General features: G+C 36.3%; 1 protein-coding gene across 1 annotated transcript in view; it reads left to right on the top strand.

The window, feature by feature from the left end:
• SCLT1 (sodium channel and clathrin linker 1) overlaps positions 1-20459 on the top strand; it is a 98512-nt gene that overhangs the window by 9781 nt on the left and 68272 nt on the right. The window contains exons 3-8 of the mRNA XM_066233206.1: positions 1583-1641; positions 2559-2631; positions 6364-6419; positions 8897-9032; positions 11368-11490; positions 13082-13147. Of these exons, the coding sequence (XP_066089303.1) occupies positions 1583-1641; positions 2559-2631; positions 6364-6419; positions 8897-9032; positions 11368-11490; positions 13082-13147 (513 nt within the window). The remainder of the gene's footprint in view (positions 1-1582; positions 1642-2558; positions 2632-6363; positions 6420-8896; positions 9033-11367; positions 11491-13081; positions 13148-20459) is intronic.

Here is a 20459-nt window from a genome sequence, read left to right on the forward strand (position 1 = left end):
GTAAAACTCTGTAATTAAGACAGTACCATATTGACTAAGGGTAGAGAAATAAACCAGTTGTACAGAATAGAGTTCAGAAATAGCTCTACACATGTCTGATTTCCATTAAAAAAAAAATCTTGACCCCTACCAATACTAGTCTAAAATACTACATATGGATTGATTGTGTGTGTGTGTGTGTAAGGTAAAATAATAAAGCTTTTAGAAGGAAACTTATAAGAGCAAGTCTGTCAACTTACATAGGAATGTTGTCTTCAAAAGGACACAAAAAACAGTCATAATAAAGGATTGAAAAATGGAATAACTCAAAATGAAAGACTGTGTTTGTTAAAAGACACCATTAAGAAAGTAAAAGCATACTATGAGTGAATCCAAGTGTTGACAAGGGTGTGAAACAACTCTCTTAATACTGCCTGTGGGAGAGTGAACTGGTACAATCACTATTATAACTAACTGATTCATACCCTAGGAGTCATCAGTTCCATCCAAGGTATAACCATAAGAAAAGACCTTTCTAACATAGCTCATTTAACAGTAGAAGTCATACATATATTGTGGCATGCTCTTAGAATTAAAAAAAGTGTATAGCCATAAGAAGGAACAAACTGAAATCACTTGCAACAGAAGAATTACTCTTATAAACCCAACTTGGACAAAAAAAACTCAGCCATAAAAGAGAATGTACTGAATGATGACATTTCTGTAAATTTATAAAAACAGGTTGACTAATCTCCAGTGTTAGCAGTTGGGGCATTAGTTACACGTGGAGGACCGGGGGGGGGGGGGGGGGCAGAAACTTAGAAGTCACAGGGTAGTTTGTGGGGTTTTGCTTTGCTGGTCGTCTAAGCAGTTCTCACTTTGCATGGCACAAAGTTAACTAAACCTTCACATATCAGAATTGTGTGCTTACTTTGACTTGATGTTCGCCCAGAAATGAAATGCAAAATGAAGTCACTGGACCAGTACATACACACGTTTCCATTGCCAGGGTACCTGCTCTGCGTACCTTCTGTTTCTTGTGTATTTACTAGTGTATTTACTTTGTGAAAATCTAGTATTATACTTGCAATTTGTATACTTTTTCATTATGCATGAATATAGTACTTGAATAAAAAAAAATCTTTTTTCTACTCACTCTCACATTCAGCACCTCTTACTGTATACCCAGCCCCATGCTCCTGCGACAGGTTGCATGGACTAGAACCTCTAGTCCAGTGCTGAGTTTTTGCAATGATGGCGAAGCAGCCTGTATCAATAAGTTTAATGCAGTGTTTCTGATGCTCCACCCTATCAGACTGTAATTGATATACAGAGGTTTCTGGTAGGGAATATTTTTTAACAGTTTGAGAAAGTTCCTATTTTTAGTATGCCAAGATTCTTTATTATGTATTCTTTATTATGTATGAAAACCAAATGCATTTTCGACATCAATTGAGATGATTTTCCTTTCTCTCCTTTTTAATCGCATTAATAGGTTTTCTAAGGTTATAAAAATTTTCATTGTATTTAGTTTTGAACTGCTGTCAGTTTGGGCTAGAACGGACTGAGAATACCTTTTAACAGTCGGTCTTCTCTCCTGCAGAAAGCTGCCTTCAAAGGGGACGGAGATGACGCATTGGGAAACTCGGTGGTGGACCAAAGGTAAGGCTGAGTTACCAGAAAAGTGTTATTTTCTAAATTACATTTAGCTATTGTGAAAATAATTGTAGTAGTGTCAGGAATGTTTATTTTGTGGTCTGCTGTAAGTAGTTAGGCTTGAATGGTTTGTCATTGAATTGAAAAGAAAAGCCAGTATTAAACATTTTATTTATTTATTTATTTATTTATTTATTTATTTAATTTTTTTACAGAGACAGAGAGAGAGTCAGAGAGAAGGATAGACAGGGACAGACAGACAGGAACGGAGAGAGATGAGAAGCATCAATCATTCGTTTTTTTGTTGCAACACCTTATTGTTCATTAATTGCTCTCTCATATGTGCCCTGACCATGGGCCTTCAGCAGACCAAGTAACTTCTTGATTGAGCCAGCAACCTTGGGTCCAAGCTGGTGAGCTTTGCTCAAACCACATGAGCCCACGCTCAAGCTGGCGACCTCGGGGTCTTGAACCTGGGTCCTCCAGCATCCCAGTCCGATGCTCTATCCACTGCGCCACCGCCTGGCCAGGCAGAAAAGCCAGTATTACAGTCTAGAATAGTGGCTCTCAACTGGGGTGCTTTTGCCTTCCTCCCCGCCCCCAGATATTTGACAATGTCTGGAAACATTTTTTTGTCACAACTCTAGAGGGTGAGGGTGCTACTGGCATCTATTGGGTAGAGGCCAGTGATGCCGCTAAATGTCCTCAGTGCACAGCTCCCCACAACAAATAACTCGGCACTAAATATGAACGGAGCTAAGGTTAAGAACCCCTTAGCTCCATTTGGGGGGGGGGTGTATTGATTGCTAGGGCTAAAATTATAATCAGAACAGTAAACGTTTGGATGTACAATTTATTTCACAAGTTACACATTTATTAAACCAGATTAAACAGAATATGCCCTATTTTGTATATCTTTTTAGCTTTGTAGCATCTCTTATTACTGAGTATGATAAGCATCTGGAAGACGTGAATGGGCAGCTGACATACTATCAGGTATGACATCACAGTTATCAAGCTCTTTTGGATTTTACAATAAAAAAAAGTGAAATAGACTCCCTTTCTTTTTTGAAATATTGATGAGAAAAAAAAAAGTAAATAAGTACAAGTTTTGATGAGGAAGAAAATATTTAGCTCCTTGTAAGTGTGCGTGTGTATATGTATGTGCGTGTGGGTATATGCGATATTTTCTTCAGTTTATTTTTTAATCCAGTGTTCCATTGTGCATGCTATTGGGTAGGAATACGTCTTAGATGCTTAGAAGCGTTCCTTAGTCTGTTGTTGGCTTACATCTTTCTTTATCCCCCAGAAAGACCCCAAACCATCACACATCTTTTTATTTATTTATTTATTTATTTTGTATTTTTCCTAAGCTGGAAACAGGGAGGCAGTCAGACAGACTCCCGCATGCGCCCAACCAGAGTTTAATATTGATAAAAATAAAAGCAAATACTTACCAATTATATCTATGCAATATATATATGTATATTTATTAAATCAACGAGCTTTTACAACAGTTTTGACAGATACTTATTTCAAATTAACACCAACTGAATGAAACACTACAGAAGTTGCAATGGGCCAATTAAGTGAGAATAACTGTGTTGTTTAGCGAGTTTTTAAAATGTCCGGGGTTCCCCGCGGCAGAGGGCACACTCCGCGGTGAACCCAGGACGAAGTTTACTTGACCACGCCAATCACCCAGTTGATATTTTGGTCTCGTCAAACGAAATTATACTTAATAATTATTTACTGCAATTATTTAAGAATTGCATTTTTTGTTAAATTTGGCACTAATATCTAGCATTGCATTTAAATGGCCCAGGGCGAAAGAGTTAAAGTCGTGTCGAGTCCATTTTCAAATTGCCCCCCTTAACTATCGAATTGCCCCCCTGTGGGGCATGGGCCCCACGTTGGGAAACACCTATGTAGACAGATTACATTATGAGTCCCAGAATTTCTAAGACTAGGGTTTATAGCAGGCTCACGGAGAACTAGACTAAATAGCACATCATTGTTTGGGGTACTATCTATATTTCAATTAGTTACATTTTTAGAGTATACCTAATATTTATAATCTGTTTTTTTGTTTGGAAAATCTTGACTTTTCCTATTGTTGGTAGCTGAGCCCACCAACAAGTGACGACGTCTTAGAGTTTTAATAAAATCACCATTGTGTCTGGCTCAGATAACAATCCCTGAATCAATTTAATTGTGACAAAATTGGCAGGGTTGACTTAATTTAATGCAAATAGAAGGAAGTTTAACATTATATAAAGACAACACTGTGATACTCATTTCCTCAGAAATGGGCCTTGAATGTGGCAGCCACTAAGAACCTCACATCTTCTTTCCATGCATGGACAGCAAGAGATCCTACCATATGCTTTGAAGTCTGGTGCATAGCAGGCCTTCAATTATTGATGAATGAATAAATGCTAGAGCTTATTAACAAGATGATCCAATATAATAATCTCCTAAAAGAACACACAATGTTTGTATCATCTAAAACTGAAGTTCTTCCATTGCATTTGAAATTATTTATACTTTCATTTCCAAAGTTAATCCTCTAATATATATATAAAATCATAAAGTGATTCTGCAGACCTAAATTTCAAAAACAAACATTTCATTAAGTTATCACAAGTTAATGAAATGTTTCCTTAGTCTTTATTATAAGCTTTTCAGCCTGTGGTCATTTCAGTTTTGAGCCAACCATAGTAATGTCTTCTAATCTTTCTACTTAACCGTAGCAACAGAAAGTTCTCTGTTGCACAAATGGCATTTTACTTTTATTTTTAAGACTAGGGTGCTTTAAATTTCTGCTGAATTCTCTCTCTTGGAATTGCTATAATGACATGTTTCAGTTATTATAGAATGGAATAGCTTGTTATCTTGAAATTAAACTGTGTTAAAATTTTAATTTTCTGTAATCTATCTGATTCACATTACTAAGGGGTTTAACTTCATTTTTCCATTTGGCATTCTCCATCTAAGAGTGATTACTGAATTAATGACAAGAGAGAAGCCAAGAGCCCTGGGGTCTGAGATAAGAATAGCTGCTGCTTTTAAAGAGATAAAAAGATGCTGATAGCTACTTCTAAGAACAGTTGCTCACATAGATATTATTGATTAGAACTAGTACTTATGATTTATCTTGTTGTCCCAGTCATAAAGTAGTATATCTGGAAAGCGTAAAAAAAAGAAGCCACTATAATTCTTGAAATGAAAGATTTCCTTCCAGAAAATGTAAATAATAGTGGGAGAGTTGGTGCTATGAGAGGTACTGCTGAGATTTAGTTTCCTTCCAACTGCTTTGCTAAGTAGATATTTTGAAATATTTTACATGAAAAAATCTTTAGGGCAACTGTAATGATCCACCTTTAATCCTAGCTAGTGGATGTAGATTCTACCTGGGAATTATTTAAGAGTAATAAGTAGTTTTCAAGATATTCTGACAATTTTGCAACTTTTAAAGATTGATTTTTTAAAAATTACAAAGTGAGATCATTGCTATCCTAAAATCCAGACCTCATAGTTGGCATGGCATTCAAGGCCTGCCAACTGTCTTTTTTAAATTTTCTTTCTCATTGCCATTGCCCAGGGTATGGTCAGTCCTCAGTTATGTGGACTAAACTCATTCATTTTTATTTCATCGTGATTCAGGCACAGCAGGGACCTGGGGCAAGTTCCCCTTCCAAACCAGCTTTGCCGGTAGGATTGGCTGTACTGATTCCTCGGCCACTGTCTGGGTGGGAAGGGAGTGAGAAAGGCTGGGAGTCCTGCCTTTTCTCCTTCCCCTGCCCGGTTCCCTCCAGGCTTGGCTCCTCCTCTTTAGCCTCGGTGGCCAATCAAGACTGATGGACAGATCAGGAATCGGTTGCAGTTCAACTGATTTCACATGATCTTCTTCCTGCTCTTCACTTCCCACAAACTCTTCCTGAGAGCTGACTACCATGCTTTTGTTATCCGCATTTTTTACTTCTTTGCTGTCACTTAGATTTCTCCCGATGTGAAATGCCCTTTCTTTCCTGTTGAAATCCTATTATGCCTTTATCCCCTCAGAGAAAATTAATCATACCTTAATCTCATTACCTTTATAGTTTATATTTTACTATTTTTTGCATTTTAGTCATTTTTTAACCTTCTTTCCTACTAAAGTATTTTTACTTTACTTTAAAAATATATGTTTTGGCATACATTGGTTTACCAAAGCAGCCTTGTATAGTGCAGAGGATGTAGACAATTAGTAAAGGTAGTGAATCAGAGGCTGAAAAAGTTAATGCTAAAGATCTTTATATATTTTATTTTTCACCATTAACATTTTACCTTGTACAATACAAAAGCTTTAATGGGCTTCACCTAAACTAAGGTGAATTAATTAAAATATACATTCACAGTATAGGGAGCATCTGATATTTATTATAGTGACATGAGGAATATCTTCTTTGTAAACATCTACAAATCATAGAAATTACATTTATAAATATTTCCCAATGTGTTATATAAAATACTTTTATTTATATTCTATGCAAAATGAATGTGTCTCAAAGTCTTTGTATCATTAAAATATTTACATTTAATATTGCTTGTTAGAAGGAAAAAATAGTTATTTTTCATCTGAAGGCTAGTGTCCTAGACTACGTTTACTTGCATATGAATAGAGGATTTAATAGAGATCTAAATGTTTGGGAAATGTGTGACCACAACCACATTTTATTCTTTCAGAAACAGGTGGGTGAGATGAAACTAAAACTTGTAAGTGTCATCAAGGAAAATGAAAGGTATATTATTTAACTACTGGTTATTTTATTGTCTTAGATGCATGTTATTGTTGTTATTTGGTATTTTATTTATACAACATATGAGTGTGATCTCTCGGGCCATATTTCTTGTTTGATTCCTGGCTCCATTACTTACTAGCTATTTGACTGATCAAGTTACCTTCTTTGTACTTTGTACTGTAGAGTCTTCATCTATGAAGTATTGAATACATGAAATGCGGTACATAATGAACACCTCATAAATGTTAGCAGTTGTTCATAGTATCATTGTATAGCATGTATGTTATGAGATATGCTGATAAAACAATCACCTGTAAGCAACCATCCAACATAAGAACTAATAGGTTACCAAACTGGTACATCGATCCATGTGTTTTTCCCTATCCCATCCATTTTGCTCTTTGCAAGAGCTTGATACTATCTTGAATTTTGTATTCTATCATTTTTATTTATTTTTATTTTTTTATTTTTTTGTATTTTTCTGAAGCTGGAAACGGGGAGGCAGTCAGACAGACTCCCGCATGTGCCCAACCAGGATCCACCCGGCAAGCCTACCAGAGGGCGATACTCTGCCCATCCGGGGCGTTGCTTTGTTGTGACCAGAGCCACTCTAGCGGCCTGGGGCAGAGGCCAAGGAGCCATCCCCAGCGCCCGGGCCATCTTTTGCTCCAATGGAGCCTTGGCTGCAGGAGGGGAAGAGAGAGACAGAGAGGAAGGAGAGGGGGAGGGGTGGAGAAGCAGATGGGCGCTTCTCCTGTGTGCCCTGGCCGGAAATCGAACCCGGGACTCCTGCACGCCAGGCCGACGCTCTACCACTGAGCCAACCGGCCAGGGCCTTTCTATCTTTTTTTTTTTTTTTCATTTTTCTGAAGCTGGAAACAGGGAGAGACAGTCAGACAGACTCCCACATGCGCCCGACCGGGATCCACCCGGCACGCCCACCATGGGGCGATGCTCTGCCCACCAGGGGGCGATGCTCTGTCCATCCTGGGCGTCGCCATGTTGCGACCAGAGCCACTCTAGCGCCTGGGGCAGAGGCCACAGAGCCATCCCCAGCGCCCAGGCCATCTTTGCTCCAATGGAGCCTTGGCTGCGGGAGGGGAAGAGAGAGACAGAGAGGAAAGCGCGGCGGAGGGGTGGAGAAGCAAATGGGCGCTTCTCCTGTGTGCCCTGGCCAGGAATCGAACCCGGGTCCTCCGCACGCTAGGCCGATGCTCTACCGCTGAGCCAACCGGCCAGGGCTTCTTTCTATCATTTTTAAAAGTTTTTTACAGATATATGTATATGTAACAGATATATGTTTTTTACAGATATATGTATTAAGTTTTTAGTTTTATGTATATGTGTTTATTGGAAGTAGTATTTTCTGCTTGTAATTATATTAATTGTTTTGAAGTTTTTCTGATAAACTTTTTTTCCCATAGGTTTGTATATCGTGTTAAAATAAAACAGTAATCTTTTAATCTGTACCTTCTGTGGGTTTTTTTTTTAGTTTTAAAGTAAGAACTATCTGTAATTTAGCTTAATATTAATTTTAATCAAATTTAAGGTTTTCAGAATTATGGTCAAGTTGATATAAGACTGTACTGAAAAATAAAACCTCAATAATCTTGATTCCATAACTAGCAACAGATTTATTCTACTCTGTTTATTAACTAAGATGAGTACAAAGTCAAATGAGTTTTGTGAAACACTACAAAGAAAATAAGTAATTCTACAAGATTCAGTATCCCATTTCTGTTTAACTGACTAGATGAAAACATTATCACATTTTAAATATTTTTATGACTGTCTTTTTATCAATTAAGAAGGTATAATATCTGAATTTTACCTTTTTGAAAATTTAAAAACTTAGGACAAACTGAATTAGATTTGAATTAATTATGACCAATTAATACATCTGAAATTATAAGATGTTTTTATTCTTATAGCACAGTATGTAGTGGTGAATAAATACTTCTAATTTTTTTTTTTTTTTTTTTTCATTTTTCCGGAGCTGGAAACTGGGAGGTAGTCAGACAGACTCCCGCATGCGCCCGACCGGGATCCACCCGGCATGCCCACCAGGGGGCGATGTTCTGCCCCTCCGGGGCGGCGCTCTGTTGCATCCAGAGCCATTCCAGCACCTGAGGCAGAGGCCACAGAGCCATCCTCAGTGCCCGGGCCATCTTTGCTCCAATGGAGCCTTGGCTGCGGGAGGGGAAGAGAGAGACAGAGAGGAAGGAGAGGGGGAGGGGTGGAGAAGCAGATGGGTGCTTCTCCCGAGTGCCCTGCCGGGAATCGAACCTGGGACTCCTGCACGCCAGGCCGATGCTCTACCACTGAGCCAACCAGCCAGGGCAATACTTCTAATTTTTGAGGTCTGCTTAAAAATAATTTTTACGTAAAGAATGATTTTTTGACCCAAATGTTTATGTAACCCTGAAACATTAATTACTGTTACTAAAGTGAATTTAGATTATCATTTGTTCCAAAAGGTTACACAGTGAATTAAAAGATGCTATTGAAAACCAGTTGGAGAGCCTTCCCTGTGGCACGGAGGTGGGAAGTGACCTATATGCAGATGAAGAAACAATCAGGAACCTTCGAGAACAATTACAACTGGCCAATCAAGTGAGTGACATATTTTTTAAATTATATCCTGAATAAACAGAGAGTTTTTAAAAATCTCTGTTAATCATGATTTATGAATGATAACACAGAATAACAAAATTGTTAATACTTAATGCTTTCCTACAATTTACACAGTGGTTAACAGGTAACAAAACTTTTAAATAACATTATAAATATAGTTGTCAAATATACATTTTAATTGAATCATAAAGCTTTTGACATGAATTTATCTTATAAAAGTATTTTGATATCAAGGGAAATTTTGAAAGAGAAAAATCATCAGTTATCCACTTCCCTAAATTTACGGTTTTTATTTTTCTGTGTTTTCTTCTGGTACTGTTTTTTTTCCATTTTCAAGGATTATAGGATTATATTTTTAGTGGTACTTCTAGGATTACATTTTTTCTTGTTTCATTCTCCATCATAGTAACTGAAATTTTGGAAGCCATGTTATATGTATCCAGTTTTTAACACTAATTTTTTGTGTTATATATAAGGGAATTATATTCTAATTTACAATTTTATATCCTAGGTATCATGTATTGTATGGATTTGAATCCCTATCCTTTTACTTTCTGGCTGTGTGCCTGTTTCCTCATTTATAAATGGGGATTAGCAATTCTAATTTTACAATTTTGATTTTATAGTCATCTATGAAAAGTCATTTTTTTATTCCTTGGAAATTTGGTTTTGGAATTATTTACTTAAGCAGATAGGCTGTATTGACCCTGATAAGGAGCATGTATTTAACACTGAGTTTGAAAAGTAGTAGAAGGGAGAAAATAAGGAAATCATGTTTTTTAGTTTGTTCTAAACTAGTGCTATTAGGAAGGTCTGATAAATATTTATGTAGAAGAAGTATATAGGAGCTTGTAGTTTCAAAAAACAAACAGAAAAGTTATCTCAAAAAGCCTCTCTTTATAGTAATTTTGTTCCTGTAATGTCCAGTGCTGAATTTTATTAAAACTCGAAAATTGCTCATTTTTTAGCCATTCTTTTACTATACTTTAAGAAACCATACTCTCACTACATACCCTTTCTCCTCCTGTCTTCCCTGTCTTTCCATCTACATCTTGCTTGGTCTCCTGTTATATCTCTGAAGATGGTCCCACTATTTTGCTACATTTGGATCAGTTATTTCGTAGACGGTTTGGGAAGGTCCAAGTCTGGACAATCAAATAGGAAAAAGCAGATTGGCTTCAGGTTTTCCCACCAAGGTTTCTTCCTGACTGTGCCATCAGCTCGCGGAGGGACCCTGTGCCGATGGCCTGAGTCTCGGGTTCTGCCTCCCTAAAAGTAAAATGGCCCTGCAGGCCGGTTTAGGCTTTCTCAGCCTCTGGTGTTGGGACTCCTTTTCAGGGTGCTTAAGAACTAGTGAGGACCCCAAAGAGCTTTTTGTTTCTGTAGGTTGTGTATCTATCATAGTTATTGCATTAAAGATGTAAACAAACATTTTTTTAAAAACAAATGGGAGCATAAAAACACATTCTAATAGCTGTCAGAGGATTGACAGCATCACACATCACGTCATTTATATGATGGACAATGCCACTCTACACTCATCAGAGATGAGAGTCAAATAGGCAAACAACATCTGTACATTAGCTTGAACATAATTTTGACTTCAAGGATCCCCATTCCACACTTTGGGAATTGCTATATTGAAAGAATAACAACTTGAGAAGATTTTCATTATAAAGTGCCAAGTGAAAATAGTATAATACGAACAGTACACCATATGATTTTCAATTTTGTTAAAAGAAAATACAAAACTCTCCTGAAAAATCACATTTATACACATCAATAAACCCAACATTTATTGGGTTAATTATAAAATTTAAAAATTATTATATCCAGATGTTAGCAATATTTTCTACAAGTTGGTAAAATCTTAGATACTTTTTATTTTCATCACCATTTTTTGTATTTTTCTAATTTCCTACAATAAACATTTATTACTGTTACAATCACAAAAGAAGTCTTGTACTTTACTGGGGGCAATTTTCTTGTCAGTAGTTTCTAAGACTTACACTTTGTTGAGGAACAAGGAGAGTGGTTTAATCCTTATCTCTGATCTAAGGGTTTTAATTTTACCTATAAAACCTAAATAAAAAAAATTTTCAAAGAAAACAATTTTCACTTTTAGTTTTATTCTCTAAGTTATTAATACAACTTTATATCATCCACAATATTATTACACTATTTTTGTAGAAGTTCTGTTTTAACTTATGACTTATATGCAAGAATTCATTCTGGAAAAGGATATGATTAATTTGTACTATATGATAGCTTACTAATAGTTTAATGAATTCTCAAATATTTTTTTGTTACATAGGAAAAAATTCAGGCTGTGGAGCTCTGGCAAACTGTTTCTCAGGAGTTGAACAAACTGCAGAAGCTTTACCAGGAACATATGACTGAGGCCCAAATTTATCTAGTTGAAAATCAAAAGCAAAAGGTAATGTTGGATTTCATGCTCTTCTTGTATATCAATATGAAATCACATTTTAAACAAACTGAGCTTTGGGGAGGAATGCATAAGTTTCTAGTGTGTCATTTATGTTGACAAAAAAGAGATCTTGGATGCTTAGGAATCTTTGAAACAAATCACTGGAACAGTTCCTGCTATACACTGGGTTTTAGAATGTGGTTAACATGAAAACTGTGTTTGGTGTTACGAAGCAGCTATTAGATTATTATTTTTAAATGGGCCTCTAAAGCTTTTATGTTCTTGATGTCCTACCTGGCTTAAAAAAGACAAAATCTGTGCATTGGATTATGTCCAACGAAGAAACCTGCTTAACTATAATGACAATGCCATGTAAAATGAAAATGGACACCTTTACATGGAACCTTTTACTAAAATGGATGTCAGGCTTGTCTAACATAAATTAACCAGAATAAAATCTTACAATAGGAAGGAATCTTACTGGTTCCTTAAAGACGTCTTACTATCCAAAGCAAGAATCGTTTTATATTCTTCCAAAGTGGCCATCTAGCTTTCGCGTTATACTTCTGTTGACAAGAATTCACTATTTCACAATTCTGTCCATTCCATTGGAAAAATCTGCCTCCTTTATCCTTTTTTCCCCTTTTTCTGCTGAGTACGTTGAAAACTATGGAATAATTCCAATTCTGATGGCTTTTCTGTAGCATTTTGAGAAAGCAACTATTTGTAATTGGGAATTTCTACCAAAAGAAGTCATAATAATACTTCTGTGATGCTTTATAGTTTACTCAGTAACTTTTTTCTATATGCCCAGTATGGAAAATAACCCATGTGGTCTTGTTCATAAAACTTATCTCTGAGTTCTAGAAACTATTTCTAACATAAGTAAGTTATTTAAGGTGTTTTCTTGTTTAGGTCAGTCATCTAAGCCATTACTTTTCTTTTCTTTTTCTTTTTTTCACCTGAATAAGATTATGTTTGCACTCTAGCTTTACAATACTTTACAAATAATTCTTTGTTCTCATTTTCCCATTTATTTTTAATCTTTAATTCTGTCATCTGACACATTAACAGCACCTCCCAACTCTCTGTCACCTGCACATGTAATGTTTAATAGGAGCATAACAAATAATCAAGCAACTTAAATCTTGTGGCATTCAAGCTGTGAGAATTTTGAAAACTGGGTTGAGGAGGGGCGGCTGTGACTCCAGTGCCATGTTTTGCATTGTAGGTTTTGAAAAGGTTTGAATGTGGCTTTCCAGTGTCGGAAAAGACTTCTCTAGCATGTCTGTTCACTGATGAACTGATTTCTAGATTATGTTTTCACACACACACACATACACATACACACACATACACACAAACACACAAAAGCAAATAACTGCTTTGGTTTTCATATCACCACCTTATTTAATTTTGTAATCATTTATTTTAAAATGTATCATTTCTTCAACTTTTAATTCATACAATAATAGAAGAAATACCTCTGATCTGATCTAAACTTAGACATAATGATTTTAAACTTGATTTTAGTTTAATTTTAAAGAAGAGCTGCAAACCAAATGCTATATATGTACCTCCTCTACCTTTTTTACTATAGGATCAGATGACCAGTTTTCAACAACCGACCAGTGAGCTTCATGTTAGGAATGAAAACGTAGAAATGGTAAGTGAAGACATTCATTTAGAGTATTTATTTATATAAACCAGAAATTGTCACTCTAAGTATTTGTGGTTTTTTTTTTAAAATTTATTTATTAAATTTAATGCAGTGACATTGATAAATCAGGGTACATATGTTGAGAGAAAACATTTCTAGATTATTTTGACATTTGATTGTGCTGTATACCCCTCCCCCAAAGTTAAATTGTCTTCTGTCACCTTCTATCTGGTTTTCTTTGTGCCCTCCCCTCCCCCAACCCCTCTCTCCTTCTTCACTCCATCCACCTCCCCCCACCCCCCACCCCTGTTGCCATCACATTCTTGTTCATGTCTCTGAGTCTTATTTTTATGTCCCTTCGATGTATGGATTCATATAGTTCTTAGTTTTTTTTCTGATTTACTTATTTCATTCCGTATAATGTTATCAAGGTCCATCCATGTTGTTGTAAAGGATCCGATGTCATCATTTCTTATGGCTGAGTAGTACTCCATAGTATATATGTACCAAAGCTTTTTAATCCACTCGTCCTCTGACGGACACTTGGGTTGTTTCCAGATCTTTGCTATTGTGAACAATGCTGCCACAAACATGGGGGTGCATTTCTCCTTTGGAGCCGTTCTATGGTGTCCTTGGGGTATATTCCTAAAAGTGGGATAGCTGGGTCAAATGGCAGTTTGATTTTCAGTTTTTTGAGGAATCTCCATACTGTTTTCCACAGAGACTGCACCAGTCTGCATTCCCACCAGCAGTGCAGGAGGGTTCCCTTTTCTCCACATCCTCGCCAGCACTTATTCTGTGTTTTGTTGATGAGCGCCATTCTGACTGGTGTGAGGTGATATCTCATTGTGGTTTTAATTTGCATTTCTCTAATGATTAGTGATGTTGAGCATTTTTTCATATGCCTGTTGGCTATCTGTATGTCCTCTTTGGAGAAGTGTCTATTCATCTCTTTTGCCCATTTTTGGATTGGATTGTTTGTCTTCCTGGTGTTGAGATTTACGAATTCTTTATAAATTTTGGTTATTAACCCCTTATCAGACGTATTGTCAAATATGTTCTCCCATTGTGTAGTTTGTCTTTTTATTCTGTTCTTGTTGTCTTTAGCTGTGCAAAAGCTTTTTAGTTTGATATAGTCCCATTTGTTTATCCTGTCTTTTATTTCACTTCCCCATGGAGATAAATCGGCAAATATATTGCTCCGAGAGATGTCGGAGAGCTTACTGCCTATGGTTTCTTCTAAGAAGCTTATGGTTTCACGGCTTACATTTAAGTCTTTTATCCATTTTGAGTTTATTTTTGTGAGTGGTGTAAGCTGTTGATTTAGTTTCATTTTTTTGCAGGTAGCTGTCCAATTTTCCCAACACCATTTGTTAAAGAGGCTGTCTTTACTCCATTGTATTTCCTTGCCTCCTTTGTCAAATATCAGTTGTCCATAGAACTGTGGGTTTATGTCTGGGTTCTCTGTTCTCTTCCCTTGATCTGTATGCCTGTTCTTATGCCAGTACCAGGCTGTTTTCAGTACAATGGCCTTGTAGTATAACTTGATATCAGGAAGTGTGATACCTCCCACTTTATTCTTCTTTTTTTAAGATTGCTGAGGTTATTCGTGTTCTCTTTTGGTTCCATATAAATTTTTGGAATATGTGTTCTATATCTTTGAAGTATGTCATTGGTATTTTAATTGGTATTGCATTGAATTTATAGATTGCTTTGGGTAATAAGACATTTTAATGATGTTTATTCTTCCTAACCATGAGCACGGTATATGCTTCCACTTGTTTGTATCTTCCTTGATTTCTTTTATCAATGCTTTGTAATTTTCCGAGTACAAGTCTTTAGTCTCCTTGGTTTAGTTTATTCTTAAGTACTTTATTTTTTTGGTTGTAATTGTGAAGGGGATTGTTTCCTTAATTTCTCTTTCTGACTGTTCATTGTTGGTGTATAAAAATGCCTCTGATTTCTGAGTATTGATTTTATATCCTGCCACTTTGCTGAATTCATTTATCAGGTCCAGTAGCTTTTTGACTGAGACTTTAGGGTTTTCTATATACAATATCATATCATCTGCAAATAATGATAGTTTTACTTCTTCTTTTCCAACTTGAATTCTTTTATTTCTTCTTCTTGTCTGATTGCTGTGGCTAGGACGTCCAGGACCATGTTAAATAAGAGTGGTGAAAGGGGGCACCCCTGCCTTGTTCCTGATCTTAAGGGTATTGCTTTTAATTATTGCCCATTGAGTATGATGTTGGCTGTGGGTTTCTCATAGATGGCTTTTATCATGTTGAGGTATGTTCCCTGTATTCCCACTTTGCTGAGAGTTTTGATCATGAATGGGTGCTGGATTTTATCAAATGCTTTTTTTGCATCTATTGAAATTATCATATGGTTTTTCTCCTTCTTTTTGTTTATGTGATGAATCACATTGATTGATTTACGAATATTGTACCAGCCTTGCCTCCCCAGAATAAATCCCACTTGATCATGGTGTATGATTTTTTCCAAATATTGTTGGATCCGGTTTGCTAATATTTTGTTGAAGATTTTAGCATCTATATTCATCAGAGATATTGGCCTATAATTTTCTTTCTTTGTGTTGTCTTTGCCTGGTTTTGGAATCAGAATTATACTCGCCTCATAAAAGGAGCTTGGAAGTCTTCTTTCCTCTTGAATTTTTTGAAATAGTTTGAGAAGGATAGGAGTTAGTTCTTCTTTGAATATTTGGTAGAATTCACTTGTGAAGCCATCGGGCCCTGGACTTTTCTTTGTTGGGAGTTTTTTGATAACTGTTTCGATCTCCTTTGTTGTAATCGGTCTGTTTAGGTTTTCTGATTCTTCCAGATTGATTTTTGGAAGATTGTATGTTTCAAGGAATTTGTCCATTTCATCTAGGTTGTCTAGTTTTTTGGCATACAGTTCTTCATAGTATTTTCTTACAATATTTTGTATTTCTCTTGTGTCAATTGTTATTTCTCCTCTCTCATTTCTGATTTTATTTATTTGAGTCCTCTCTCTCTTTTTCTTGGTGAGTCTAGTTAAAAGTCCATCAATCTTATTTACCTTTTCAAAGAACCAGCTCCTAGTTTCATTGATCTTCTGTATTGTTTCTTTAGCCTCTATGTCATTTATTTCTGCTCTGATCTTTATTATTTCCTTCCTTCTACTACATTTGGGCTTTACTTGCTTTTCTTTTTCTAATTCTTTTAGATGCAGGGTTAAGTTGTTTATTTGAGCTTTTTCTAGCTTCTGAAAGTGTGCCTGTAGTGCTATGAACTTCCCACTCAGCACTGCTTTCGCTGTGTCCCATAAATTTTGAGTTGTTGTATGCTCATTGTCATTCGTTTCTAGGAATTTTTTTATTTCTTCTTTGATCTCATTCTCAATCCATTCATTATTTAACAACCTGCTATTTAGCTTCCATGTGTTTGAGAATTTTTGAGCTTTTCTGTTGTGATTCATTTCTAGTTTCATGCTGTTGTGATCGGAGAAAGTGCTTGATACGATTTCAGTCTTCTTAAATTTGTTGAGAGCACTTTTGTGCCCTAACATGTGGTCTATCCTAGAGAATGTACCATGAGCACATGAAAAGAATGTATATTCTGCTGCTTTAGGGTGAAAGGTTCTCGATTTAAGATATTAAATCGAGTTGATCTAGTGTTTCCAATAAGTCTGCTGTTTCTTTGTTAATTTTCTTTCTTGAGGATCTATCTAGTGATGTTAGTGGGGTATTGAAATCCCCTACTATTATAGTATTGCTGTTGATCTCGCCCTTTAAATCCATCAAAGTCTGCTTTATATATTTAGGTGCTCCTATATTAGGTGCATAGATATTTATAATAGTTATATCTTCCTGTTGGATTACCCCCTTTATCATTATGTAGTGGCCTTCTTTATCTCTTACTATATCCTTTGTTTTAAAGTCCAATTTGTCTGATATAAGTATTGCTACCCCAGCTTTTTTTTCATTTCCGTTTGCATGAAACGTTTTTTTCCATCCTTTTACCTTCAATCTATGTGTGTCTTTTGTTCTAAGGTGTGTCTCTTGTAGACAACATATGTATGGGTCCTGTTTTCTTATCCATGCAGCTACCCTATGTCTTTTGATTGGATCATTTAATCCATTTACATTTAAGGTTATTATTGATATGTAGTTGTTTATTGCCATTTTCTTCTTTAAAGGTGTATTCCTTTTTTTGCTATATTCTTTTCCCACTTTGATATGTTTACAACAGGCCCCTTAACATTTCCTGCAGCATTGGTTTAGTTGTAATGAATTCCTTGAGTTGTTTTTTGTCTGGGAAGCTTTTTATTTCTCCTTCGATTTTAAATGATAGCCTTGCTGGATAAAGTAGTCTTGGTTGTAGGTTCTTGTTCTGCATTACTTTGAATATTTCTTGCCATTCCCTTCTGGCCTCAAGTGTTTCTGTTGAGAAGTCAGATGTCATCCTTATGGGGGCTCCTTTGTAGGTGATAACTTTTTTTTCTCTTGCAGCTTTTAATATTTTCTCTTTATCGCTTAGCTTTGGTATTTTAATTATGATGTGTCTTGGTGTAGGTTTCTTTGGGTTTCTCTTTAATGGAGTCCTCTGTGCTTCTTGGATTTGTGAGAGTTTCTCTTGCGTTAATTTAGGGAAGTTTTCAGCTATGATATGATTGAGCTGTTTCTGTTCAGCTCTGTTTTGTGAAAGGTTCAGTCCCTCCCCCAGCTATGGCCGCCTCCAGCACAGATGAGTCAGCTTTTTTAGTTCGTTTCCTGCATTCCTCAGCCCCTCACAGTCTGTCCGTCTCCCTGTCCTTTCCACTTGGGAGATAAGCTGGTCTTTTCAACGCACCTCGCTCCCTGGTTGCCAGGCAAGTGGCTGTGAGCAGTAGTTTCTGCTCTTTCCCTCTGAGATCCTCTCTGGGCTCTCAGCCTCACCCCCCCCCTCTGTTTGGGTAAGCAGAGGAGGTTCAGGTGCTCCTTACCAGGATTCTTGTGGTTTCTTCTTTGCTCCTTGGTTTTTGAGAGCTGTCCTTGCAGTTCAGAGTTGGTTTTTCATGCTGATTTTTCCTAAATTGATTTGTATTACAGTTTGGTGGTGAGAGCTGGGCGTCTATGCATCTGCCTACTCCGCTGCCATCTTTTGAGCCCTCTAAGTATTTTTTTATGCTAATGTAAATCAACAACAAAATGCTTGTTGCAGGAAATTAAAATACGGAAGCAGTACTCTTTCTCTGTGTCTGTCTTTCCCTTTCATGTTTAATAACATGACAGGGTTCACAGGACACATGCAGGAACAGATCGATGTTCCTGTCTCCCTCTCGCTCTCTCCCTGCCTCCCTCTAAAGTCAGTACAATAAACATTAAAACAATAACAACAATAGGACACTAAGAACCCACCAGGACTAGCTGGTACACCTAAATTTTCCTATGATTTTTTCCTAAACAAATATAATCAGCCCTCGCAGCTCTCTTTTTACCATTTTTTCCTCTCTTTCCTTTTCTTTCAGATATTTTTCTTTCTCTTTTTCCTTCCCTTTTCTTTTCTTTCTTGGAGTTTTATTTTACCTCATTGTTGAGTAATAGGATTATCACATCTCAGGTAATTACTCTCTTTCCTTTCTTTGTTTTACTTACTTACTCTGCTTATTCTTGTTAGTACCTAATGAGAATGTGTTTGTTTAATAGCTGAGTTGTACCATCAAAAGTAAATTTTCCAGTTTTAGTCTATTTTTTAAAGTTTTTCTGTTTTAACCATGTAAAAATATTAGCTCAGTTTCACCCTCTTTTACTTATGTTAACATTTAGAATCTCTAGTCACTTATATTTTTCTATAATACACTTCTTAGGGCTTTAAAATAGTATTAACAAAATCCAGAACAAAATTACCAATATCCCTAATTGAGAAATCCTATTTCTACATGGAATTAATAGTTTAACATCAAAATTATTTCTTTATTTAGTACATCCCCTAATGTGGGAGTGTATGATTTTTTGTTATATTATATAACAGAGCCCCTCTGTTATTAAAAACAACTCAAAATCATTGTGATGCAAATTGTAAGAAAAGAATATTTGAATAATCACAGGAAATACATTAAAATTTTCCAAGGCACACAATTTATTGTTACAGGCCAAAATTAAACTATGGTTACAGGACAGTGTTAAAGGAGTGACAAGATGGGTAAATGAGAGTTGTGCTATAAAGACAAATAAAAGACCATACTGTGGTTAAAACAAGGAAAGGGATTAAGAGAAACTTTAAAGTAGAGGAGTTTTTCTCAATGTGCGTACGAGCATCAAACAAGACCGCTCAGTATAAAGGGACATAACTGAGTGATGGGGACAATCTTGTGTGTCTCAGCACTCAGAGCACAGCCAAGGGGCGAGTTTCAGTCACAATCAATTGGTAGAAAAGTACCCTTTAAAAATTAAACAGTTTCTTTTTAAAAGTTTTCTGATTACATGAATAAATTCATGAAATGAATAGGTTTCTATGGATGCACAATAAATTGATAAGTATAAACAAAGTAAATAAAATTGCTCTTGTGACCAGTCCACGTTAGTAATATGCAGAAGGTCAAATGCCCTCACCTGAATGGTATGTAAAAGCACAAGTTTATGCTTATTTATTGTGGCTATAGGTACAGTCAGAGTTCACATTCCCCACTGATTCTCTTTACTGAAATCCTATTCTTCTTTGATAGTTGCTCATCTCTAAATTACTCAAAAATATTTGTTAATTGCATACTAAGGTCTTTGACTGTTACAGAGTCTCTAGCTGCTAGAGAAAGTGCATCTACCCACAGGGCCCTGGTCTGTTTGGTAAAACAGAAGAGACTACAAAGTAATCAGTGTTAAATCAAGTGCTGAAATAAGTGCTGGCTGAAAACAATGCTTCCTTAGACCTCTGTGCCGCTCCACGTTCTAAGAATCTTCCACATTTGCGACTGATCTCGATACAGAGCAAGGCCGTGTTCAGAGGCAGTTGTGGAGCTCCTGCTAGGATCGTTCCCAAATTAAATGTGTTAGTTACCAATACTAGCTGCTTAAAATCCACACTTCCAATTTATACGTCCGCTTATTCTACATCAATTATCTGTAAGGTACCCCCAGGTAATAAAAAACACAAACCTTACTTATGGTGGTGCCAAGGCAGTCTACATAATAAAACACTAATAGTGCCATGCAGGCATTATAGAGGAATTCAGAGCCGTGGATTAGTTTGGGCTGAAGTCATTGAAGTTGCTTCAGAGGAGAATTTGAAATTATGTTAAAGGTCATCTACTCCCCCAAATGTAATAGACATCCTTCTATTAAATGCTTTTCAGTTAG

Source organism: Saccopteryx bilineata, chromosome 1, assembly GCF_036850765.1.
Source record: "Saccopteryx bilineata isolate mSacBil1 chromosome 1, mSacBil1_pri_phased_curated, whole genome shotgun sequence".
NCBI classification, from domain to species: domain Eukaryota; kingdom Metazoa; phylum Chordata; class Mammalia; order Chiroptera; family Emballonuridae; genus Saccopteryx; species Saccopteryx bilineata.